The sequence below is a fragment of the Cervus canadensis genome, chromosome 7 (genome assembly GCF_019320065.1).
Source record: "Cervus canadensis isolate Bull #8, Minnesota chromosome 7, ASM1932006v1, whole genome shotgun sequence".
Classification (NCBI taxonomy): Eukaryota; Metazoa; Chordata; class Mammalia; order Artiodactyla; family Cervidae; genus Cervus; species Cervus canadensis.
In genome coordinates, this window is record NC_057392.1 from 33,713,668 (window position 1) to 33,741,411 (window position 27,744).

At 41.7% G+C, this 27,744-nt stretch overlaps 2 protein-coding genes across 2 annotated transcripts in view; one reads left to right on the top strand and one right to left on the bottom strand.

Annotated features, from left to right (window-relative positions):
• The window catches only part of RAB5A (RAB5A, member RAS oncogene family), a 31,618-nt gene extending 30,235 nt beyond the window's left edge, over window positions 1-1,383 (top strand). Inside the window, exon 6 of the mRNA XM_043474816.1 lies at window positions 1-1,383. Within this exon, the coding sequence (XP_043330751.1) occupies window positions 1-116 (116 nt within the window). The 3' untranslated portion in view covers window positions 117-1,383.
• PP2D1 (protein phosphatase 2C like domain containing 1) lies at window positions 334-27,226 on the bottom strand. The gene is made up of 3 exons (XM_043474815.1): window positions 27,128-27,226; window positions 23,690-24,762; window positions 334-2,365 (listed from the first exon to the last, which is right to left on the bottom strand). Exons 1-3 carry the CDS (start codon window positions 27,148-27,150, stop codon window positions 1,563-1,565), a joined length of 1,899 nt encoding a protein of 632 aa, XP_043330750.1. The 5' UTR covers window positions 27,151-27,226; the 3' UTR covers window positions 334-1,562.
• Between the last annotated feature and the right edge of the window lie 518 nt (window positions 27,227-27,744).

The following is a 27,744-nucleotide window of genomic DNA, read 5'->3' on the forward strand; positions in this document are numbered from 1 at the left end:
CTAAAAAGTTGCCAAAGAATGAACCACAGAATCCAGGAGCAAACTCTACCAGAGGAAGAGGAGTAGACCTGACTGAGCCCACACAGCCCACCAGGAGTCAGTGCTGCAGTAACTAGCCCTCCACGGAGACTCCGGGGGCGGCTTTCTGCCTCCTGATTGTCAGCAACCGTGGAATTGGAGCATTTAACCAGCCCAGTATGACTTCCAAAAAGAAGAGACTTAACAATAGTCAAGTTTCTAATACAGAATTATTTTAAGTGTTTTGAACTTAATTTTTAATGACTTGCATGTGGCCCTCTGACTAGTGTTTCGGCGGTGGGAGGGGAAGTGAGAGCTGTGCGCACACTTGTTTCCTTGGAAGGTTAGCGGGACTCATTTCTCTTCTCCAGGGATGTAGACAAATGACTCTGAACCCACAGTGAACCAGCCAGTTCTGTGAAAAAAATTTGGAACTTACTCATTTGGGCTTTTCAGAAAAAACTTCTTGCTTTGGAAGGAGGTTCTAAAGATATTTATGCTTAGCTGCCATATCCAGGCAACCTGTAATTTCTCTTCGTGTCCTTATTTAAAGTATACATTCCACATTTTAACAAATTCGCCACAAGGAAACAGTCCCACATCTTCAGTGGGAAAAGATGAACCTTAGTGGCATCTAAATTATAGCTGATCCTGTTGTTTTATAAAATGGGGTAAAATGCATCTTAAAGGATAGTGTTCCCCTCAAACATGTGAGTTCTTAAGCAAAAATGAAGCAAACCAGGTGTCTGTGATTTACGTGTAATCACTGCTGGCCATTACACAGGTTTTGTTTGGGTGTAGGGAGGGGCCTTTGTGCCCTTTGGACATAAGTATAGTCAATGCACTAACAATTATGTACATTCAAACTTGATTATTTTAAATTTGATCTTCAGCTGTACTGTAAATAGGGTACTGCATTGTAGTCTCCATATATGTTTATTACTTTTCTGTAATATTTAAGAGTTGCTTAAAAGTATACAAAATGTACAGTTACTAAAACAGCTAATTTTTTCCTTTTCTCCCCCTTTGAAAGGAAGGGGCTTCAATTGTTCCTACCTGGCTAGAACCATAATAAAAAAGTACCAGTAATTTGTAACATGAGTATTGGATATGTTAGTAACAATCTTGCAGCCTTGTTTTCCAAAGTTCATTTAATTTTGATCAGTATATTGCACTAACTGTTTTAGGCATTTTCATTATATGAAATCTACCATGTGTCAGAGATGATTTAATCTATTTAAGTGTTGAACTGCTAGCAGAACTTGTACATTTACAGTAACTCAAAATTAGTAAGGAAAACAGTTCACCAGTGTTTAGTTTTATATTGAGGTGCTCAGGTTGGAATAAAGTGGTATTAAAAAGCAAGTACTGGTTCTTCTCTTTTTTCACATGAACATATATAAATGGCATTGTGTAACCTGAAATCTGCTTTTATATTTTCTTTACTGCATTCGTAACAATTATGTGGTATTGATGTGATGTTGTGGTACCTGGTTCATTGCCGAATTGTCTCCGTGTTTCTCTTCTCTGGATAACCAGAGCTTTTATGTCAGCAGCTGATGCTCAGTCCCGCTGAGAAGCATCACCATGACGGTGACGTTGTCTCTGGAGCCGGCTGCCAGAGCAGCCTTGACGAGCTCGTGGCTGATGTACGCGGCGGCGCCGTCATAGAAGTGCCGAGAGCCTAGTCCTCTCTGTTCTTCTCTTGAGTCTCTTGGCTCTCTTTCCACACTGGTCCGTCCGTCGGTTCCTTCCTCACTGCAGGGATCACGAGTGGTCATTTTCGGTGGAAACAGTCCTGAACTTTCAGGGTCACAAATAGAATGTTTTGAAACTGACAGGTTTTCTTTTGAATTGACAGTTGACACGCATTCTGCAGACTTGCACTGAAACACTGTGTGGATGTTAGGCTCCGATTTTGATGTGGTTTGTTCACTGTTGGGGCAAAGCGGAGACCCTCTGGGTGGTGACGGTTTGTTGCCCGCGGCAGGACCCCGCGTCTCTCTGTGCGCTTGGAAAGCTGACATGGTGAGCGCGGTGACCTCTTTTGTGTCCAGAACGTCCCAGAGCCCATCAGTGCCCAGGATGAGGAACTGACACAAGTCATCTATGGGCACAGAGATCGTCTGAGGTGCTGGAATGATGAATTTTTTCAGCTTGAGATCCCCATGGAAGCCAAGTCCTCGTGTGGTGGTCCTTTTCCCCTGGAGGAGGCCGTGCGGCGCGTTGGCGCTGATGGCCGCTCCCTGCCCGAGCACCCGCCGCCTCTCGTCTGCGTTCCGGGTGGTGTGCTCTTTGGTTAAGCGGAAGCCTTTCCCATTTCTGCATAAGACTGCTTGCACGTTACCTAGAAGATTATTTTAAAAAATTGGTCCTAGAGATTTATAACCAGTTGTATCAAAGCATGCTGTTAACTTCATTAATTTGTTCCAGAGCATAGACAGAAAGCAGGCCATTTAAAAAATTTTTTTAATATATGTAATACTCATGATTAGATTTATAGTAATTCAGATTTCAAACTGGAAGGCTCATTTATTCCTCTTAGCAACTTAGTGTTTAAAATATATTTAGTATTGATAATGAAAAATAATCTTTTTATGAAGCAGCTTCTGAGTATTATAGAGTCAAGAATTAAACTTTTTTCTAATGTATAATTCCATAGAGCAGGTATTTTTTTAATGTTTTGATAGATGCCTTTTCAATTAAAAACACAAGCTGATTTTTTTCTAGGAGTGGAGTTTGATAATTTTTTAACTGGTTAAAATTAAAACCTGAATATATTATAGGTGTGGATGATTAAAAAATTATAATGCCACTGTTAGTATCCATCTTACTGGGTTTGTTATGTATGTTAAATTCAGTCAGCCAGCCCTGGGAAGAGAAAATAACGTGGCATTAGTGTCTGAAGTGGATAATATTTAGCCAACATTAAACCCTTTGATTGAAACTGAGGTCTTAGAGTTTGTTCATGGTTCAGACAAACCTGTGAGGTGTGCTTTATTGAAATCCTAAGAAAATTTAAATGTCATCCTTTGAAACAGTCTGAAGGATGGTTATATTACCAAACTTTTCTTTGGTATACAAAAAAAGAATTGTTTTTTTCATTTGTTAGGAAAAACTGATCTTCCTAAAGTTTTTAGGAACATAATTGTATGTTTATAATACCTATGAGAATTAATATTCCTGGAATCATAGGCAAAATTTACATTAGAATATTCTGATTTCAAGCATGGTACTGTACCTGGAATCAGAATTTTGTTGTTGCAGCCCTTAGTTCCGAATCCCCTCATACTTTAGGTAGAGGGACGCAGGTGTCAGAGGGTGAGTTTCACACCCCTAATCCGGACAGAACCTGAGTTGGTAAAGCATTAGCTCAGGCAGAGAGGGAGCCTGTTGGCTTATTTACATAATGGAAACTGCTAATATCTTCTGGGCATTAGATTAATAATAGTATCATAATAATAATAGCTACTGGATGGGACCAAAAGATGATTATGTGGACAATTTTGGAAACTTGATAACTGTGTAAATGATAGTCTTCAAAACTGCATGACCTCATTTATTTGTGGTTTGGTTATTAACGATTTCTATTAACTTTTCTGCTGGTCACTCTGTTTACACTCTGCAGAAGATAAATCAGTAAAGTAATTCTTGGCTTTTGCTAGTTGTAAATTATGATTGTGCCAACAGAGTAAACTGAATTGTTCTGTTAGCAGAACACGTGGTTCACTTCCTCTTTTAAATCAGAAAATGTCTTTGTGTGTGCCTGCACATAAATAGTGCGACCGGAGCTCTGAAAACGGGGCTCACAATAGGGAAATCCACTGACTTCCTGGATGTCCTATTTGCATGTGGCATGCCAGAGCTCACCCAGCAAAAAGCACTGTCTCCTCTGTGGTTTGAAAAGAACTTAATACAATTATCTAGTTACAGTGGAAGGGACTAAACTGGTATTTTGATTTTAGTTGCCTGTGCAGAGAGCTTGGTAAAGATACATACTACTGTTTGCCTTTTTTTTTTTTTATTGTTGTGCTACAGAGTAGGAAATGCCATTTTGGTTGATTTTATTTTTGTGAACATCCCTTGAGGTCAGCACAAATAAATTTCCAGAAATTGAGGACACTAAGGAATAGCTTCAGGTTTTGTCCTGCCGTTGATTTGCATGAGTGAGTCATTACTTTGACAGTTTATTCATCCTGATACATGCTGCCTTCTGAATAGCTCACATCCTTACCTGTGTGAATTTGCATGAAGGAAGGAGGGGTACCCGGTGTTTCTCAACTGTTCATGTGTAACTCAGGAAATACGGGATGATAAGGAAGACTACTCAGGCCCTGGAAGAGTATTCCTGGCACACAGGATGAAAAGTGGGTGGTTGCATCTCCTGAACCTCGGGCTGCTAAGCTGTCAGCTGCAAACGGAGTTCCTATAAGCTATCAACTACACCGCTGAGAGCTAGAGTGGAATGAACAAAAAGCTTCAAGGAAAATAGGAAATTGAAGGGAGATTTTAAAATAACCCTCCATGTCCACGTGTCTTGGGAGAATTGAGGCAAAAGAGAAGAGCAAGGTTTGGCAGTTTGAGAGCACGATCGCCTTTCAGGGAGGGCCCCTGTGAAGCCTGGAGGAAAAGAGGAACGTGGTGAACTGCGATGACCCTCACTCAAGGCGCGGTGAACCAGCAATGCGGAGAGTTCACGTCCCTAGACACGAACTTAGCAGCTTTCAGCAGCTGGAGAGATGGTGCTCTTCAGACAAAACGGAGCAGGGGACCAGAAGGGCCACGTGTGCAGGGATGTGTGTCAAAAGGGAACTGAAGAGCTGCTCTGAGAGGACACGGGAGCCCTAACAGCATGCATGTTCGTTACACAAAGGGTGGTGAGGTAGCTATCTCCTGCAGTTGCTGGGCTGTCTCCAGTTTGTGAAGAGGAAGTCTCCCTGGAACTTCAGAGTGACCTCTGGAATCCCATACAGGGAATTCTAGGCCTGAATGGGCAAGGTCAATTTTCTTTTTCCTTCAGATAAGGCCACTAAGTTCAGTGTTAAAAATAACAGGAAAGTTTTAGGAAAGGACTGGAGGAAAGAGGACGAGAAATGTTCTGTGGTGGTAAGAAAAGGAAGCATCCCTTGTATGCCTGAGGCCCCGGCATAAAGGCTTGGTTCAGAAGCAGGACTTGGGACCAGAACCTGACGTGGGACATCAGTCCCAATTTTGTCGGTGTGTCTTTCATTAAGGCACTTTATTTCTCTGAGTAACATTTAACTATTAAGTAGACAGTTCTCACCGTACGTTCAAAAAGATTCCTTTGTTTTTGTAAGATGTGTAAGCATGAACCTCATCTGCACCATTTTCCGGCTGGAGTCTAAGGAGGACTTAACAGTCATCCTCAACTGCCTGCCCAGTATTTGTTGTGTATGTATGAGTCCACCACCAACCCACCCCTTAAAAGGAAGGTGGGGAAGGAAATGTCTACAAAAGGTGAATGTTTACGGGGGTTTTTTTCTGCTTAAGATGACTCTGGAGTTGAATTGTGTTTTAGGGGAAAAGATGGGGCTGGAAATCATTTTAAAAGAAACTAAACCGTCTTTAAGGACAATCATTTCTAGACAGAATCACAACAAATGAAAATACCTGCAAACACAGCGTCAGTCGTGAAATGAGAAAGGAGAGGACCTGGGAGTGGAGGGACACCTCGGACACAGGAGGCTGCTGGCGAAGGAGCTGCGAGCAGAGGGGAGCGGCGAGTGCGGCCCGCGTGGGCTCGGCACCACAGCGGGCTCCCGGGACAGAGCACCAGACACAGGAAGCAGTCGTTTCTGAGGCCTCGTTAAAAGGAATGATGAACAAGAATGTATCATCCAGACATAAAGACACTGGAATAGCAGATACGCTAAAACACTTTAATGTCACGAAGGAACAGAATCTGTAACGGCTGAACCCCAGAGTATGCCAAGAGCACAAGTCAGCCTTTAGCTGAGAGCGTTTATTGAGCTAAATGCGTGACCTTGGACTTTTCACAGGATTATGGAACAGGAAACGAAGCCTAGGACTTGTTTAGCTTGGGGAGGCTAGTGGTTCTCCCCAACAAAGCTAGGACCACAGATGACCGTGCCCTCACTGAAACACTGAACAGAAATATATGCCCCTCATTCACCCTCCCAGACCGCCAGAAAAATGAACTACTTCAAAATCGATGCTAAACAGTGGATGAAAGAAAGAGAACCACAAAGCATTTGGAAACACAACCTTTGTGTATCTGTAGTCCAGAAAATCTCAAATTGATAGTTTTAAGTCAGATTGATAGTGTTAACAGGCAGGGATCAGGTGGTGGTCAGAGTGTAGTCGGGATGACGCAGGCCTCAGTTAAATCCTCCCAAGTATTAACATGGGGAATTCCTCTGCTTCCAGCCAAGATATAGTAACGGGGACTGGCCTTACCCTCTGATCTGTGTTGAGGAGACAGAACTGAGAGCCCAGGGAGACCAAGATAGCGAGACTTCACCGGGGAAAGAACCAGAGGGAAGGGTGCTCAGAAACCGCCAGGGGTCTGCAGAGACGTGTCCCCAGGTGTTCAGCAAGGTCGTGATCGAGAAGCCTCCCCGGGGGTTCAGTGAGGTCCCGATCCATGTGTGTGAGGAATCCCCCGACCCCAGCACTGGCAAAGAGCTATCAGACCGATCAGCAGAGCATGGCTGAGGACTCACACCAGTCAGACTAGAAAAACTCAGTGGTGGGTCAGTGAGTAGTGTCCTGAGGACCGGCTTGCCTCAACCCGAATCAGACGCTACTCTGAGTTTATTGGACAAATTGTAAAATCTGAAAGGATCAAATGTTTCTAACTCCACCCTAGAACACAGCTCAGGAAGTTAAGAAAAAAAAACCCATATACTACCCCCCTTATAAGACCTGTGAATATGATTTTATTTGGAAACAAATCTTTAGAAGTGTAAGTTAGGGTTTTGAGATGGATTATCCAAGTTGATCCTAAACCCAAAAAGTATCATCATAGAAGAGACACACGGTGAAGACAGAGGGATCTCCCTGGGAGTCTAGTGGTTAAGGCTGTGCTTTCAGATGTGGGGCGCACAGGCTCATTCCCTGGTGGGGGAACCAAGATCCCACCCCACATGCCAAGGGCCTGCCCCCCCCCCCGAAAAAAAAACCAGGAAGATACTGGGAGGGTTTTTGTCAACTATGGGGCTTCCCTACTGGCTCAAATGGTAAAGCATCTGCCTGCAATGCAGGAGACCCAGGTTTGACCCCTGAGTCGGGAAGATCCTGGAGAAGGGAATGGCAACCCACTCCAGTATTCTTGCCTGGAGAATCCCATGGACAGAGGAGCCAGGCGGGCTACAGTCCATGGGGCTGCAAGAGTCAGACACAACTGAGCGACTCACTTTCACTTTTGCAACTACAGGCCGAGAAGTGCCTGGATCCACTGGAAGCTGAAAGAGGCAAGGAAGAATTCTTCCCTGAAGAATTCAGGGGAGCACGGCCTTGGAAACACTTAGATCGGGAGCATCTAGTCTCCAGAACTGTGAGAGAAGGGATTTTTGTTGTGTTAAGCTTCCAAGTTCAAAATAATTTGTTATGGTAGCCCTGAAAAACTAGAACACAAAGCGTGCAAATAAGTCAGGAAATACTACACATAATAAAGCAAAAAATCCATTGAAACCAATGCAGAGCTGACACAGATACTGGAATTAGTAGGAAGAACTCTCAAAGTTGTTTAAGTGGAGTGCATTTGTTTAGGAAGTTAAATATAGGCATGGAAAGTGAAAGAAAGTAAAAGTGAAGGCGCTCAGTCATGTCAGACTCTTTGTGACCCTATGAACTGGGTCCAGGCTCCTACATCCATGGGAATTTCCAGGCAAGAATACTGGAGTGCCATTTATGATTAAAACTCTCCAGAAAGCAGGAATAGAAGGAACATACCTCAACATAATAAAAGCTATATATGACAAACCCACAGCAAGCATCACCCTCAATGGTGAAAAATTGAAAGCATTTCCCCTGAAATCAGGAACAAGACAAGGGTGCCCACTCTCACCACTACTATTCAACATAGTGTTGGAAGTTTTGGCCACAGCAATCAGAGCAGAAAAAGAAGTAAAAGGAATCCAGATAGGAAAAGAAGAAGTGAAACTCTCACTGTTTGCAGATGACATGATCCTCTACATAGAAAACCCTAAAGACTCTACCAGAAAATTACTAGAGCTAATCAATGAATATAGTAAAGTTGCAGGATATAAAATTAACATGCAGAAATCCCTTGCATTCCTATATACTAACAATGAAAAAACAGAAAGAGAAATTAAGGAAACAATACCATTCACCATTGCAACAAAAAGAATAAAATACTTAGGAGTATATCTACCTAAAGAAACAAAAGACCTATACATAGAAAACTATAAAACACTGATGAAAGAAATCAAAGAGGACACAAACAGATGGAGAAACATACCGTGTTCATGGATTGGAAGAATCAATATTGTCAAAATGGCTATTCTACCCAAAGCAATCTATAGATTCAATGCAATCCCTATCAAGCTACCAACGGTATTTTTCACAGAACTGGAACAAATAATTTCACAATTTGTATGGAAATACAAAAAACCTCGAATAGCCAAAGTAATCTTGAGAAAGAAGAATGGAACTGGAGGAATCAACCTGCCTGACTTCAGACTCTACTACAAAGCCACAGTCATCAAGACAGTATGGTACTGGCACAAAGACAGAAATATAGATCAATGGAACAGAATAGAAAGGCCAGAGATAAATCCACGAACCTATGGACACCTCATCTTTGACAAAGGAGGCAAGGATATACAATGGACAAAAGACAACCTCTTTAACAAGTGGTGCTGGGAAAACTGGTCAACCACTTGTAAAAGAATGAAACAAGAACACTTTCTAACACCATACACAAAAATAAACTCAAAATGGATTAAAGATCTAAATGTAAGACCAGAAACTATAAAACTCCTAGAGGAGAACATAGGCAAAACACTCTCTGACATAAATCACAGCAAGAGGATGGCGGAGGAGTAGGACGGGGAGACCACTTTCTCTCCTACAAATTCATCAAAAGAATAACTGAACGCAGAGCAAACTTCACAAAACAACTTCTGATCGCTATCTGAGGTCATCAGACGCCCAGAAAAGCAGCCCATTGTCTTCGAAAGGAGGTAGGACAAAATATAAAAGATAAAAAGTGAGACAAAAGAGCTAAGGATGGAGATCTGTCCCGGGAAGGGAGTCTTAGGTGGCATTGCTTGGGGTAGGGTCCGGGCCTGAGTGCCCTGAGGACAATCGGAGGGAGCTTCTGTGAGTTGCCAACTTGAACTGTGGGAGACCAAAAGAGAGAGAGAAAATTAACCGGCCCGAACACACTGCCGGCCATTCGCAGAACAAAGGGACTGAGAAAGTCCAGAGAAGAGCTCGCAGGCTGTGGACCGGCCCAGCCCCGCCGGAGGCAGGAGGCAGGGGGGAGGGGAAGGTCGCCGCGAGACACAGGGCGCAGGCACCCGAACGGCGCGGGCGGGGACTGGGGCTGGGGACGCGGAGGGCAGAAGGCGCATGCACCCGACTGGCGCCAGCGGAAACTGAGTCTGGGTCCGCGGAAGGCAGTGGGCGCGCCACACCTGGGGAGAGTGCACCCATCAAGCCCCTCGCTGCCTGGACCGCTCTGACGGGGAAGGCGCAGAGAGCAGGCGCAGCTTTTTGCTCCGCGCTTTTGTGGAACACCCGAGGGCTGGAACCGCGCGCAGCGCCCGGCGCGCTCCACATGGAGCGGCCGGGAGCCTGAGCAGCGCAGACGGAGAAAGCAGCGTCAGCCCCTCCCTGCAGTGCCAGCCCCTCCCTGCAGCGCCAGACCCTCCCCACAGCACCAGCCCCTCCCCGCAGCGCCAGCCCCTCCCTGCAGCGCCAGCCCCTCCCCGCAGAGCGACGGAACTAGCTACCTGAATAAGAGTCCACCTCCGCCCGCCTGTGTCAGGGCAGAAATGAGGCTCTGAAGAGACCGGCAAACAGAAGCCAAATAAACAAAGGGAACCGCTTCAGAAGGGACCGGTGCAACAGATTAAAATCCCTGTAGAAAACACCGACTACTCCGGAAGAGGACTGTAGATATCGAGAAGTGTAAGCTGGAAAGAGGAGCTAGCTGAAACTGAGCCGAACCCACACTGACCGCAACAGCTCCAGAGAAACTCCTAGATATATTTTTACTTTTTTTTTTTTAAGTAAGAAAAAAAAAATTTTTTTTTATTTTTTATTTTTTATTTTTTGTTTTATTTTCCTTTAAAATTCCCTATTACTCCCCCATTACTCCTTAACTTTCATTTTCACAGATTTTTATGATTTTTTTAATTACGGAAAAAAATTTTTTTTTCTTTTTTCTTCTTTTTTTTTCTTTCCTTTTTCTCTTCCATTTTCTATTTTTCTTTTTCTCTTATTTCTTTTAAAGTCCTATAGTACTCCTCTACCACTCCTTAATTTTCATTTTCAATACACTATAACCTTACAAAAAAAAAGAAGAGAAGCCCTATTTTTAAACTGAAATTCAGTTCCCATTTTTATTCAGGAGTGTGTTGATTATTCTCTCCCAATCTTGACTCTCTGTTTTCTACCTCCGAACACCTCTATTTCCTCCTTTCCCCTTCTCTTCCCAATCCAATTCTGTGAATCTTTGTAGGTGTCTGGGCTACGGAGAACACTCTGGGAACAGACAACTGCGTAGATCTGTCTCTCTCCTCTTGAGTCCCCCTTTTTCTCCTCCTGCTCATCTCTATCTCCCTCCTCCCTCTCTTCTTCTTCATGTAACTCTGTGAACCTCTCTGGGTGTCCCTAACGGGGGAGAATCTTTTCACCATTAACCTAGAAGTTTTATTATCAGTGCTGTATAGTTGGAGAAGTCCTGAGACAACAGGAAGAATAAAACTGAAATCCAGAGGCAGGAGACTTAAGCCCAAAACCTGAGAACACCAGAAAACTCCTGACTACATGGAACTTTAAGTAATTAAAAGTGACTGTCCAAAAGCCTCCATACCTACACTAAAACCAACCACCACCCAAGAGCCAATAAGTTTAGAGCAAGACATACCACGCAAATTCTCCAGCAATGCAGGAACATAGCCCTGAACGTCAACATACAGGCTGCCCAAGGTCACACCTAACACATAGACCCATCTCAAAACTCATTACTGGGCACTCCATTGCTCTCCAAAGAGAAGAAATCAAGTTCCACGCACCAGACCACTGACGCAAGCTTCCCTAACCGGGAAACCTTGACAAGCCAATCGTCTAACCCCACCCACTGGGTAAATCCTCCACAATAAAAAGGAACCACAGACCTCCAGAATACAGAAAACCCACTCCAGACACAGCAACCTAAACAAGATGAAAAGGCAGAGAAATACCCAACAGGTAAAGGAACATGAAAAATGCCCACCAAGTCAAACAAAAGAGGAAGAGATAGGGAATCTACCTGAAAAAGAATTTAGAATAATGATAATAAAAATGATCCAAAATCTTGAAAACAAAATGGAGTTAAGATAAATAGCCTGGAGAACAAGATTTGAAAAAGATGCAAGAAATGTTAATAAAGAACCTAGAAGAAATAAAAAAGAGTCAATTAAAAATGAATTAATGCAATGAATGAGATCAAAAACACTTTGGAGGGAACCAAGAGTAGATAACGGAGGCAGAAGATAGGATAAGTGAGGTAGAAGATAAAATGGTGGAAATAAATGAAGCAGAGAGGAAAGAAGAAAAAAGGATCAAAAGAAATGAGGACAACCTCAGGGACCTCTGGGACATGTGAAACGCCCCAACATTCGAATCATAGGAGTTCCAGAAGAAGAAGACAAAAGAAAGGCCATGAGAAAATACTCGAGGAGATAATAGCTGAAACTTCCCTAAAATGGGGAAGGAAAATAAGCCCACAAGTCCAGAAACCCGAGAGTCCCATAAACAGGATAAAACAAGTGCGAAACCACCCCAGGACACATCATTAATCAAATTAACAAAGATCAGAACACAAAGAACAAATATTAAAAGCAGCAAGGGAGAAACAAACAAATAACACACAAAGGGATTCCCGTAAGGATAACAGCTGATCTTATCAATAGAAACCCTCCAGGCCAGAAGGGAATAGGCAGGACGTCCTGAAAGTAATGAAAGAGAATAACCTACAACCTAGATTACTGTATCCAGCAAGGATCTCATTCAGATATGAAGGAGAATTCAAAAGCTTTACAGACAAGCAAAAGCTGAGAGAATTCAACACCACCAAACCAGCTCTTCAACAAATGCTAAAGGATCTTCTCTAGACAGGAAACACAGAAAGGTTGTATAAACATGAACCCAAAACAATAAAGTAAATGGCAACGGGACCACACCTATCAATAACTACCTTAAATGTAAATGGGTTGAATGCCCCAACCAAAAGACAAAGACTGGCTGAATGGATACAAAAACAAGACCCCTATATATGCTGTCTACAAGAGACCCACCTCAAAACAAGAGACACATACAGACTAAAAGTGAAGGGCTGGAAAAAAATATTTCATGCAAACGGAGACCAAAAGAAAGCAGGAGTCGCAATACTCATATCAGATAAAATAGACTTTCAAATAAAGGATCTGAAAAGAGACAAAGAAGGACACTATATAATGATCAAAGGATCAATCCAAGAAGAAGATATAACAATTATAAATATATATGCACCCAACATAGGAGCACCGCAATATGTACGGCAAACGCTAACGAGTATGAAAGAGGAAATTAATAGTAACACAATAATAGTGGGAGACTTTAATACCCCACTCACAACTATGGATAGATCAACTAAACAGAAAATTAACAAGGAAACACAAACCTTAAATGACACAATGGACCAGCTAGACCTAATTGATATCTATAGGACATTTCACCCCAAAACAATCAACTTCACCTTTTTCTCAAGTGCACACGGAACCTTCTCCAGAAGAGATCACATCCTGGGCCATAAATCTGGTCTTGGAAAATTCAAAAAAATTGAAATCATTCCAGTCATCTTTTCTGACCACAGTGCAGTAAGATTAGATCTCAATTACAGGAAAAAAATTGTTAAAAATTCAAACATATGGAGGCTAAATAACACGCTTCTGAATAACCAACATTTCATAGAAGAAATCAAAAAAGAAATCAAAATATGTATAGAAATGAGTGAAAATGAAAACACAACAACCCAAAACCTATGGGACACTGTAAAAGCAGTGCTAAGGGGAAGGTTCATAGCATTACAGGCTTACATCAAGAAACAAGAAAAAAGCCAAATAAATAACCTAACTCTACACCTAAAGCAATTAGAGAAGGAAGAAATGAAGAACCCCAGGGTTAGCAGAAGGAAAGAAATCTTAAAAATCAGGGCAGAAATAAATGCAAAAGAAACTAAAGAGACCATAGCAAAAATCAACAAAGCTAAAAGCTGGTTTTTTTAAAAAAATAAACAAAATTGACAAACCATTAGCAAGACTCATTAAGAAACAAAGAGAGAAGAACCAAATTAACAAAATTAGAAATGAAAATGGAGATATCACAATAGACAACATTGAAATACAAAGGATCATAAGAGACTACTACCAGAAGCTCTATGCCAATAAAATGGACAACTTGGATGAAATGGACAAATTCTTAGAAAAGTATAACTTTCCAAAACTGAACCAGGAAGAAATAGAAGATCTTAACAGAGCCATCACAAGCAAGGAAATCAAAACTGTAATCAGAAATCTTCCAGCAAACAAAAGCCCACGACCAGATGGCTTCACAGCTGAATTCTACCAAAAATTTAGAGAAGAGCTAACACCTATCTTACTCAAACTCTTCGAGAAAATTGCAGATAAAGGTAAGCTTCCAAACTCATTCTATGAGGCCACCATCACCCTAATTCCAAAACCAGACAAGGATGCCACAAAAAAAGAAAACTACAGGCCAATATCACTGATGAACATAGATGCAAAAATCCTTAACAAAATTCTAGCAAACAGAATCCAACAACATATTAAGAAAATCATACACCACGACCAAGTGGGCTTTATCCCAGGAATGCAAGGATTCTTCAATATCCGCAAATCAATCAATGTAATACACCACATTAACAAATTGAAAGATAAAAACCATATGATTATCTCAATAGATGCAGAGAAAGCCTTTGACAAAATTCAACACTCATTTATGATTAAAACTCTCCAAAAAGCAGGAATAGAAGGAACATACCTCAACATAATAAAAGCTATATATGACAAACCCACAGCAAGCATCACCCTCAATGGTGAAAAATTGAAAGCATTTCCCCTGAAATCAGGAACAAGACAAGGGTGCCCACTCTCACCACTACTATTCAACATAGTGTTGGAAGTTTTGGCCACAGCAATCAGAGCAGAAAAAGAAGTAAAAGGAATCCAGATAGGAAAAGAAGAAGTGAAACTCTCACTGTTTGCAGATGACATGATCCTCTACATAGAAAACCCTAAAGACTCTACCAGAAAATTACTAGAGCTAATCAATGAATATAGTAAAGTTGCAGGATATAAAATTAACACACAGAAATCCCTTGCATTCCTATATACTAACAATGAAAAAACAGAAAGAGAAATTAAGGAAACAATACCATTCACCATTGCAACAAAAAGAATAAAATACTTAGGAGTATATCTACCTAAAGAAACAAAAGACCTATACATAGAAAACTATAAAACACTGATGAAAGAAATCAAAGAGGACACAAACAGATGGAGAAACATACCGTGCTCATGGATTGGAAGAATCAATATTGTCAAAATGGCTATTCTACCCAAAGAAATCTATAGATTCAATGCAATCCCTATCAAGCTACCAACGGTATTTTTCACAGAACTAGACCAAATAATTTCACAATTTGTATGGAAATACAAAAAACCTCAATACTTTGGCCAAAGTAATAGCCAAAGTAATCTTGAGAAAGAAGAATGGAACTGGGGGAATCAACCTGCCTGACTTCAGACTCTACTACAAAGCCACAGTCATCAAGACAGTATGGTACTGGCACAAAGACAGAAATATAGATCAATGGAACAGAATAGAAAGGCCAGAGATAAATCCACGAACCTATGGACACCTTATCTTTGACAAAGGAGGCAAGGATATACAATGGAAAATAGACAACCTCTTTAACAAGTGGTGCTGGGAAAACTGGTCAACCACTTGTAAAAGAATGAAACTAGAACACTTTCTAACACCATACACAAAAATAAACTCAAAATGGATTAAAGATCTAAATGTAAGACCAGAAACTATAAAACTCCTAGAGGAGAACATAGGCAAAACACTCTCCGACATAAATCACAGCAAGATCCTCTATGACCCACCTCCCAGAATATTGGAAATAAAAGCAAAACTAAACAAATGGGACCTAATGAAACTTAAAAGCTTTTGCACTACAAAGGAAACTATAAGTAAGGTGAAAAGACAGCCCTCAGATTGGGAGAAAATAATAGCAAATGAAGAAACAGACAAAGGATTAATCTCAAAAATATACAAGCAACTCCTGCAGCTCAATTCCAGAAAAATAAATGACCCAATCAAAAAATGGGCCAAAGAACTAAACAGACATTTCTCCAAAGAAGACATACAGATGGCTAACAAACACATGAAAAGATGCTCAACATCACTCATTATCAGAGAAATGCAAATCAAAACCACAATGAGGTACCATTACACGCCAGTCAGGATGGCTGCTATCCAAAACTCTACAAGCAATAAATGCTGGAGAGGGTGTGGAGAAAAGGGAACCCTCGTACACTGTTGGTGGGAATGCAAACTAGTACAGCCACTATGGAAAACAGTGTGGAGATTTCTTAAAAACTGGAAATAGAACTGCCATATGACCCAGCAATCCCACTTCTGGGCATACACACTGAGGAAACCAGATCTGAAAGAGACACGTGCACCCCAATGTTCATCGCAGCACTGTTTATAATAGCCAGGACATGGAAGCAACCTAGATGCCCATCAGCAGATGAATGGATAAGGAAGCTGTGGTACATATACACCATGGAATATTACTCAGCCATTAAAAAGAATTCATTTGAATCAGTTCTAATGAGATGGATGAAACTGGAGCCCATTATACAGAGTGAAGTAAGCCAGAAAGATAAAGAACATTACAACATACTAACACATATATATGGAATTTAGAAAGATGGTAACGATAACCCTATATGCAAAACAGAAAAAGAGACACAGAAGTACAGAACAGACTTTTGAACTCTGTGGGAGAAGGTGAGGGTGGGATGTTTCAAAAGAACAGCATGTATACTATCTATGGTGAAACAGATCACCAGCCCAGGTGGGATGCATGAGACAAGTGCTCGGGCCTGGTGCACTGGGAAGACCCAGAGGAATCGGGTGGAAAGGGAGGTGGGAGGGGGGATCGGGATGGGGAATACGTGTAAATCTATGGCTGATTCATGTCAATGTATGACAAAACCCAGTGAAATGTGAAGTAATTAGCCTCCAACTAATAAAAAAAATAAAAAATAAAATAAATAAATAAATAAAAAATAAAAATAAAAGTGACATGCTAGTGTGGAAAAAAAAAAAAAAAAAAGAATACTGGGGTGGGCAGCCATCCCCTTCTCCAGGGGATATTCCCAACCCAGGGATCGAACTCAGGCTCTCCTGAGCCACCAGGGAAGCCCATAGGCATGGAAGATAATTTTAAAAATCCAACTTCTGAAGATATAAAATACAAAATATGAAATGTGGGTTTCCCTGGTGGCTCAGTGGTAAAGAATCTGCCTGCCAATTCAGGAGACATGAATTTAATCCCTGGTCCCAGAAGATCCCACAGGCCATGGAGCAACTAAAGTCACGTGCCAGAACGTTGGGGCTTGTGCTCTAGAGCCTGCAAGTGCAGCTACTAAAACCTGCGTGCCAAGAACCCATGGGCCACGAGAGACGCCGCCACGTGAGAAGCCTGTGCGGCAGCGAAGACTCAGCACAGCCAGAAATAAATAAATGAAAGATGCACTGGATATGATTAACATCAGATTCAACATCCCAGAAGAAAAGGTTAGATTCTTGCAGAGTAATGTGAGTCAATGTGTGCTCGGTCACGCCCAACTCTGCAAACCCAAGGACTAAAACCCACCAGGCTCCTCTGTCCATGAGGTTTTCCAGGCAAGAGTACTGGAGTAGGTTGTCATTTCCTACTCCAGGGGATCTTCCCAACCCAGGGATCAAACCTGATCTCCTGCATTTCCTCCAATGGCAAGTGGATTCTTTACCACTGTGCCAACTGGGAAGCCCATTGCAGAGTAAGGATCTCTGAAAATCTGCTCCTCAGTAAAAGGAAGGGGAGCACTGTGAAAAGCTGGCAAAGTCAACTTTCCTAGAATGCTGGAAGTTGACCAAAGGTTTGCAAAAATCTGAGCATTATTGAAGAGAGACAGCTTGAAGTAGGTATTAATAAAAATAGAAGTGTTTATGGCCTTATAACTTGACCTACTCCAAACCTTTTCTCTTCAGCTCTGCAGTAGCCTTGAAAACCAAAAGTTTTATAATGAAAATCAACAGTCCAGTCTAGAAGCCTCTGCAGGGGAAAGAATGGCTTTGGACCTCCCTAAAAATCTACCCTCAGAGAAACGTCACTATTCGGACTATATTGCAGTTACCTGAAGAAAGCTGCATTCTCAAATCTTGTCATCATTTGATCAGACTCAGAGCTTACTCTGCAAATAACTGGCCCTCAGTGTGTTTGCCAGGCTTCCCAAATGATGTTAGTGGTAAAAAATCTGTCTGCCAATGCAGGAGATATAAGAGATGCAAGTTCGATCCCTGGGTTGGGAAGCACCCCTGGAGGAGGAAATGGCAACCCACCCCGGTATTCTTGCCTGGAGAATCCCATGGACAGAGGAGCCTGGTGCGTGACAGTCCTTGGGGCCACAAAGAGTCGGACACAACTGAGTGACTGAGCAGTGTGCATGCTGAGAACAGTCAGCTGCAACTGTTTCAGAGCACAGCTGCCTGAAGCAGTGATGACAAGAGATTGATCCCAGCATCCAATGAAATGTGTAAGAAATAATAACGAGCTGAATAACGAGACACTGTAGAGGGCTTTGAAAAGCTCAAATATATTCCTGGGGAAACAGAAAAGGGTGCACACGTGGCAGACTGTGTCCCTGCCGGGATGCGAAGAGGCCCGGATGACTCACCTGTGGGTGGTCTTCAGGACAGACCCAAATAGCAAGTAAAAGTTTAGGCAGCATTGTAAACTGCCTGCTATTGTTTACAAGACAAGCTTCAGAAAGACTGGAAGACATATGTATTAGTACTAGGTGTTTAAGGAAATCTTCATCTAGTTCTTAGCTGAACTCCAAGATAACCAACCAAGCAGAGACTTTGTGTCTACACATGACACAGCTTATAGACTCTAGAAAATTAGTTCTTAAAAGTCACAAAGCAGCAGCAACAACAAGCCCTGGAGAGGAAGGACATCTGTATTATTGTAAATGTCCACTTTTCAACAACAACAAAAAAGAACAGTGAAACAGGCAATGAAACAACCATATGCAGGAGAGAAAGAAATCAGCAGAAACTGTCCCTGAGGAATTCCAGGCATTAGAATTACTGTCCCAAAAAAACAAATGTTTTAGAAGTTATAAAATGTTTAAAGGGAAATAAGGCTGAAACTGGAAGCATGAGAATGCTGATCCCCCGAGTTAGAAACTCTCAGTAAAGAGCTGGCAATTTTAACAAGCAAACCAAATTCTGGAGCAGTGTCGAAAACGACACTGTCTTAAGTGGAAAATTCACTAAAATGAACTCAGAATCATATTTGAACTGGCGGAAGTATCAGCAAATTTGATTGATAAATTGAAATCATCCAGTCTGAAGAAGAGAAGAAATAGAATGAAGTAATGCAAACAGTCTCAGAGGCCTGCGAGTTACCACCAGGTACACCAACATGCACACGGTGAACGAAAAGAGCGGGGAAAGAATGTTCAAAGAAATGATGGCCAGAAATGTCCCAAATTTCAATCAAAAGATCCAAGAAGCTCAAAAAACCCGAAATAGTATAAATTAGAGGTCAGTACTTAATCACGTCATAATCAAACTGTCTAAAAACAAAGGAAAAAAGAATATTGAAAACAGCATGAGAAAAGTGACTCATTACCTACAGCCAAGGGAAATTCAATAAGATCAACAATCATGTCTCATCAGAAACCACAGAGGCTAGATGGCAATGGCATGACATAGTCAAAAGGCAAACTGTCCTTTTAACGGTGAAGAAATTAACATGTTCCCAAGTAAACAAAGACAAGAGAATTCATCACTAGCAGATCTGCCATACAAGAAATAAGAAGGGAGTCTTTCAGATTAAAATGAAAACACCAGACTGTAAGTTGAACCCACCGACAGAAAAGAAAAGTCACTACTGTTGTCTTTGAGTATCGGGGAGCATTGGTTCTGGGACTCCCTGAAGATATCTGTGGGTATTCAAGTCCAGGCACGAAAGGTACCTGTGGGTACTCAAGATCCACCAAAATCTGTGGATATTCAAGTCCAACAGCCAGCCCCGCCCCCATATCTGCACATTCACAGATTCTGCCAACCATGGATTGTGTAATAGGCATTTACTATCGAAAAAATTCTGCATATAAGTAAACCCACACAGTTCAAATTCATGTCATTCAAGGCACAACTGTATATAGGTAAATATAAAACAGTAAAAACTACTTTTTAACACTCTTCTTCTGTCCTGCATGAGACAAAAATTATAAAACTTTTTTAGGCTTGTACTCTGTAAAGATGTAATTCTATAAAGTACAAAGAAGGGTGGAGGAAATAGAGCTGTACTGGAGCAAAGATGTTGTATACATCTTTTTGAAGTTAAATTGGCATGAATCCAAGCCAAATTGTTTTTAAGATTTTATTATAATCTTCAGGATAGCCACTAAATTTTTTTAATATATAGGAAGAGAAACACAGGAGTCAAAATAGAAAACTAGACAATATCTAATACAAAAGAAAGCAGTAATGATAGAAAAAAGAGATAGAAAGCTAACAGCAAAATATCTAACATATATCCTACCCTATAATTAATTACATTAAATGTAAATGAATTCCTAACTTGAATCAAAAGGGAAAGAATGGCAAAATGGAACAACAAACACACACAGTGGGAGGCTGAATAAAGTCCCCAGAGGTATCAGACCCTAACTTTTGGAGCCTGAAAGTGTTACTTTAAACGGCAAGGACTTTGAAGATGTGACTTTGACCGTGAGATGCTTACACGGGATTGTCTGGGTGGGCTCTAAATGCCATCACAGGCTGGAGGTTTGGCCTGTGGAGGCACACTTGACTGACCAGCCACAACCCAGGGAATACTGGCAGCCAGACAGAAGCTAGAAACAGGAAACAGATCCTTCCCACCCCCTCCGGAGGGGGCACTGCCATGAAGATGCTGAGCCAGTTATACTGAAGCAGGAGGTTTTGAACCGTGAGAGAAGAAATTTCTGTAGTTTAAGCCACCAAGTTTATGATAAATTTGTAATAGCAGCCACAGGGAACGAAGAGAAGCAATATCCAACTATAGCTAAGAAGACACTTGATTCAAAGACACATAAACTGAAAGCCCAGGGCCGGGGAGAAAGGACCATCCCAGCGACTGTACTAAAGACCACGGAGACTCACACTTCACCTGGGCGACTTAGTGCTTTGTGAGCTGTGTGTCAGAGGAGCTATTAAAGATGAAAGCACTGGGGAAAAGGATTTAAGAGATCAAATGAAAATCCCTTATGTTTATAAGGACTAGTGTGGTTAAGTAAAAACATAAAGTTTGTGGTTTACTTGATATTATGAAAAAAGTGTATGTTTCCATATCAATAAGTTTATTAGTATTCTAATCCTATGAGGATTAACTGAAGTAAAATAATTGAGTGCCAAGAGAAATGATAAAATGCAATGTAAATGAGAAGTGCCAAGAACAAAAAACCAAGAATGTCTGTTTTGAAGAATCTTTTCCCACATGCACAAATTCAACATTTATTCAATGGCTTTATCACCACATTTGCGCTTCATTATAAAGTGAGGTGGGTTTGGGGTTTTTTTTGTTTGTTTTTTGTTTTAATTTCAGAGTTATGGTGATACTGGTATTTGATAAATTTCAAAGAAAAATGAATCTCCTTGCTAGTTTTATAGGTCTTATTTTATAAAATACAAAATATGCTCCTGATAAGTTTGTGTCCAAATTAATTTTTTTGTAACTCACTTAAATTACTTTCTTTTAGGAGCACTTTTATACTATAAATCATGACCTCCCTTTCACAAGTTGAATTTTTTTCCTCTACTTATTTGTTTCTATTAAAATGAAAGATGCCCAAGTGAAACCATTTTAACACAATTAACACATTTTAACACAATTATTTAACACAATTCCTGTAAGTTAGCTCCAACAAATGTTTGACCTGGAGATTAGAACCCGCCTAACAGCAGTGAAATGAGCTTAGAAATAATGAATCAAAAAAAAAAAAAAAAAGAAAGAAAGAATCAATCAGAGTAAACTGAACATTTGATGATAGTATCTCCTTACTGAATATCTCATAAATTTACTTTTCATTTTCCAAGAACCCTGATATCAAATGATACATTCTAACAGAGGTCTCAAGTCCAAAGATATGGGTCAGTTCCCAGGTTAGTCTGAAACCTTAAAATCCTCCACCCATGAAGGAGGCCTTCTCTGAAGCACTTTGGAACCTCAGGGTATAACCTGAGAAATGGCAAAGACCCTGAGGAAGCTGGCATTACATTTGCCTCCTTGGTTTTGCTTAGTTTGGAGTCTGCATTTTGGGCTCACAGCCAGAGCTAATCAGAAACAGGCCCGCTTCCAGGGACCCTGACATTGTAATGGTCTCCGTGGGTCTACCAAGCCCTGCTCTGGAGTCAAAGTCCTCCTCCCTGAGGCCCAGACTCTTCAGACTCGAGAACAATCCCCTTCAGAGGCAGCTTGATTTCCATCTCCAGTTCCTATTACCTCTGACACCTTAAACAGATAATTTCACCTCTCGAGTTTCCATTCTCTCATCTGGAAAATCGAGTCAACACCACTTAGAAATGGTGGCAGGGGTTGAGAAAGAGATAGAACAGATGTTGTTTAAGGATTCAGACTTACAATGATCAGTAAATCAGTCCTAGAGATGGAATGCACAGTATCGGGACGAGAGAGCATATATATTTTAATCATCAAACTTGCGAAGAGACTAGAACTTCCAGCCACTGAAAAGAAATTATAATTATGTAATGTGATAGAAGTGGTAATTATTGCTACTATGGCAGTCATGTTACAGTATAAAATTGTATCAAATTAACATGTACCTCTTAAACTGACAGAATGTTACAAAGTACAAATATGTACAAATAAAAATATGTACTTTTTAAAAGCGGTACCTAGATACCCTTAGATATGAGAATTCTTGGAAGACTGTGTGAGAAATCACTCTATATTTAATAGGTGGACATTGTCATTTGTAATAATTCTACCCAGGAAAGGGTGGTGGAACCCTGGTTAAGCATCTCAAGGAGCTCAGGTTAACTTGGCTGAGACTTTTGACCTCCGGGCTTTCCATTTTGGCAAGTTCCTTAGCTAGAACTTTAGAATGCAGGTGAAAAGAATTGCTTCTTGGACTTCCCTGGCGGTTGGGAATCCGCCTGCCAATGCAGGGACACAGGTTCAATCCCTGGTCTGGGAGGATTCCACATGCTGTGAGGCAATTAGGCCCGATCACCGCAACAAGGGAAACTGACACCGTGACACACCCTCGCACCCCGGGGGATGGCAGCCCCTGCTCTCTGCAACCAGAGAAAGCCCACACACAGCAAGGAGGACCCAGCACAGCCACAAATAAGTGCATAGATGAGTACAAATTAAAATAAAATTTAAAAAGAACTGCTTCTTGAAATAAAACACTCCAGCCACGTTTTTGAAGAAGCATATATATGCCTAGGGACTGGCCTGGTGTTCCAGTGGTTAGGACTCCCCCTTCCAATGCAGGAGACACAGGTTCGGTCCCTGGTTGGGCAACTGAGATCCCCATATGCCAAGTGGTGCAGTAAAAAAGATGAAAACAGAAAAAACCCACACCGGTAACACAGTCATGAACGACTGGTTCCTCTAAGGTGAAACTGACGCGGCTTGGCCAGTGAGCACAAGAATGACCTCTTGCAAACATGTTAGTTACCGGAATAACTGACCACTTTGAGCAGCTATATTAACAACACTCAAAGAACTTTCCTTTCTCCTAAAAGAGGGAAGTGTGGGAAATGTTTTGGTTCCATCCAGACCTAAGCCAGTGTAATAGATTCGCTTTGCCTTTATCAACTGCTGTGTGACTACCCCATTTAGAAAACTTCATATTTGAATCACATTGTTTCATATACGTGCCTCTTTGAGAAATAATTACAATTCATTTTGTGTCTGCAATCTGAATCTAAACTGTGGTTGTTGATCATTTCTTAAACTGGTCAATGTAATATCTAGGCATGAATAAGTCACTAAAGAATAGATCAGTAGATAATTCTGGAAGCATGAGATGTTTTGCTGCCAGGAATAAAACATATTAAGATGTAATCTGCCACCATTCAACATACATACCAGCATTTGCAACGTGTAGCACTCCAGTGGTGATTTTTGGCATTCCTGAGCAAAGATGCCTATCTGCCAAAGCACCAAGGTCACTGATTCTTCCCCAAGACTTCCTGGCTTCGGGACTCTCAGCATTGCTTTCCAGCACGCAAGTGACTGCAGAACAGCCACTCCATCGGACCCTGGACACTTCCCTCCTTCCAAGACGTAAAAGCCTGTCCATTCTCCAAAACGCTTTGGCAAAGGCTTTGTGTATGTTCTCATACACGCTTTTCATTCCTTTTGTCCTTTTCTTTTTGGAGGAGAAGGAGTCTTCTATAGCTCTATAGTCTTCTCTAAACACTGTGTTAAAAGAATTGATTACTTTTTGCTCTTCAGGAGTCATTTGGTAGGAAGGATCAAGTCTGGAAAGTTGATGGAGAAGTAAAACTGGGAGTTCTGTTGAGGTCAAGTCGGCCGCTGAGGCTCCGTGATGTCCATCAAACAAACCAAAAAAACACACATTGGGTTTACTGCCAAAATTATTCACAACAATGAATTTATCGTTCATGTCAACTCTCCATGTGGCATTCCTGTCATTGCAAATAGCTGCTCCTTTAATTAATAGGTGACTGATTTTTTGAGGGTGTATGGAACTCTCGCAAATGTTCTCCATAATCCTATAGTATGCTGGTACCTGTCTCTTCCACAGTAGCTCAAAAGCATTATTAATGCTCTGCAAGGTTTTCTCATTGAACGCAAAAGATGACAGCAGCTTAGTAATGACGGACTGTCTCTGGTCCATGATCGCCGAGAGCCCTGGTCTCCTCTCCCCAGTCCACTGCAGGCCCAGCGTGTTCAGAGCCACGTGCCGCTTTTTGTGGAGGAAAACTCCAGGCAGGCCAACCTCACGCTTGCAAATGGAGCAGGGGAACGTGATCATCTCATCACAGTCCTGCACTGGAGAGTGTTTTTCAGAGACTTCTTTTGATGGTCTCTTCTTCTTCCTTTTAAAGTGCTTTCTTTTCCATGTCAGTGGGACTTCATACTCTGAATCAGCTGTTGGTTCTCTCGTGTACAATTGCCTTGATTTCCAAAACACTCTACGAACAGGATGAAAGATATTTACATGCCAGAAATGAGGCAATTTGCAGTTTGCTTTGACTCCTCGAGATTTAATATTGCTCTAAAATATTCTGATTGCTCTTTCTGTGATTCCTCCTCCAAAATACAGAGTACCAACCCAAAAAATTGGTCACTGATCTGTGTAGGCCTCAGTGAAATTAGGCAAAATCTCTAGGAAGCCAGATAGACCTCTAAGAACAAATAGAGAAATCAGCATTATACTGTATCTGGGCAAGTGAAGGTATATGCTTGAGCCTTAGCAATGTGATTTCAAGTATGAGCATAATTATTTTTGTACTTAAATTTTTCCTAATAATAAAATAATTTATTATATAATAATTAATAATTTATTGTTTATTATAATGATATCACACATTATATTATTATAAAATAATTATATAATAATATATAGTATAAAGAGATATAATAATTTTTAAAAGCACTTTTGTCCTAATTAAAGCATTCTCAAGGAAATGAATGGGAGATGTATCTGATGCGGGTGCATTTAATGTGCTGCTTTCCCTGCATGTATTTAAATCCCTGCCATACACAGCTCTGTTGGATGTAGCCATTCATCCCTACAGGAACATTTCATTCACCAATTTCCACTTCATAATGCTCGTTGGTCTATTAGCCTATTAGCAAACTTTCCTGGCTTTGCCTCACCAGCCAATTCTTGTTTCTCTTTTTTAATGGAAAATTCAAACAACACACAAGAATGGAAATATGTAGTGAGCCCCCATCACCAGCTTCAACCACTATTAACATTTTTTCACTCTCATTTCCTCTATGTCCTCAACCACATATTATTTCATTTTACTCATTTCTTTACTGGAGTATTTTAAAGCACATCCTCCAATTCTATCGGTCTCACTCATCACTCCAGTACTTAGTCAGCACACATTCACTTCTTCAATATCTACCACAGGCCAGCTGCCGTGCAGCCACAGTGCCGCTTAGGAATCAAGTCGGTGCCTTGGCCTTGAAGCAACAAGGCAAGGAGTCTGTGGCCTCATCCGCACGCTCATACAAAGAACCAGACAGGTCCAATGGAGCCAGGCAGAGCCCCGTGATGAGGCCCAACCAAGGGCCCAGCCCTTCATCTGCGCAGGAAAGGGGCCCTGTGACAGCTGAGCTGACTCGAGAAACACTCAGTTGAGAAAAAGCAGCAAGAGCTCCAAGGCAAACACATGGGGCTACCAGTTAGCAGGCAGGAGGGGGAAGAGGACCCAGCCAGGGAGCTGGACAGGCAAGCACAGATGTATGGGAAAATGGCAAAACTTTTCAGCTCTTCTGACCAAAATGTATATCAAATATCTTTTAACTGCTATTATTGCATAACATCCATGTAAAGGATGCAGTTTTTCTGAGGCTTGTTGAACTGTTTGGACCATATTTAAAGCACACTTATTCTGTAGTTAGACCTAGAGTCTTCAAATAAAAATCAAGTTATATCATCACTTTATTTTTCCGTCTATAGAGGATAGCCATAATACAACTCTCTCTCACATAGAGCCACTCTGGGAAAGTAACATGTCCGTTCATTCGTTCAACAAACATTAGGGGGGGTCTGCCATTTGCCAGGGACTGTTTTATTTGCTTCAGACAGAGAGGTGAACAAAGGCATTGCCTGTGATTAAGCTTATAGCCTCATACGAAAACAGACAATAACTAAAGGAAACACGGAAACTGATGCCATCAGACAGAGAACTACTAGCGTGAGAAACAGGGCAGGACAAGAGGAAGGACGTCCCCAGAGGTCCCGTACTTAAGAGTCTGCCGCTGAGGCAGCGGACACAGGTTTGATCCCCAGCCAGGGAAGAACCCCTGCCACTGGGCAGCTGAGCCCGAGAGGCACAGCCACTGAGGGCCTGGAGCCCGCGCTCCGCGGTGAGAGAAGCCACCTCGGTGGAGAGGAGCTCCCACTCCCGCAGCTGGGAAAGCCCGCAGGCAGAAATGAGACCCAGTGCAGCCAACGGTAAGCTAAAAATAAATAAAGACACTGTTAGGGAAAAGAATAAGAGTAGACAAAGAGGGACTTCTGGGCGGTCCAGTGGTTCAGACCCTGAGCTTCCATTGCGGGGCACCAGTTCAGTCACTGGTCAGAGAAGATCCCACATGCTGTGTGGCATGGCCCAAAAAACAACAACAACAAAAGGTAGAGAGACAGAAGCACTTTTAGTATAAGGTAGTCAGATGAATATATCACCCCTCCATGAACATAGTCTACCAAGAAATCACGGTTTCATTTGACTGAGAAAGTGGAAGAAAAAGAAAACTGCAAATATAATTGTTTACAAACTACATTTGTTATCTGATACAAATGAAAAAAAAAAAAATTACCTGAAAGCACTGTTTGCCTCCATGCTCCTTTGGGATTGCCACCTTCCTTTGCCCTCTCTTCACCAGTGTCCCCCGGCCCCTGTCCCTCCAACCTGCCTGGCGATGGTGGCGGTAGGAGTGGGCTGATGGGGACGGTGTTGATGGCCGGGGGAGGGTCCCCTGACTTGGTCATGGACCTCCCCATGTGGAAGGTTTGCTACATCATCTGGAACCTCAGTCAGAACTGACTCTGATTCTGAAGGACTATGAAGCAATAAGGGCACAAATTGTGCTAAGTAACAAATTGTCTTTGAAATTTCTGAAAGAAGGATCATTCATTGAATACACTGCTTTATGCCTGCATGATCAGATTCAAAAAATGAAAGGAGTGCCTATCAATTCATGTCAACTAATTGACTGTCAATTAAGTTGTGTTCCCACTCAGGGAAAGGTATCTTGGGCCATCTCTCAAGGACATGCCTTCTTCCCTGTCCTGGAGAGCCTGTCTGCTCCAAATCTTTGCTTGAAAGTTACAGCTCCAGTCCCCGCCATTTTTTCTGGACTTGTTGTTTCTTGAGGCTGACTTCTTTGTGGCCGATACCTTTAGTTCTTAGGCTCTTTGAAGCTGCCCTCGCTAC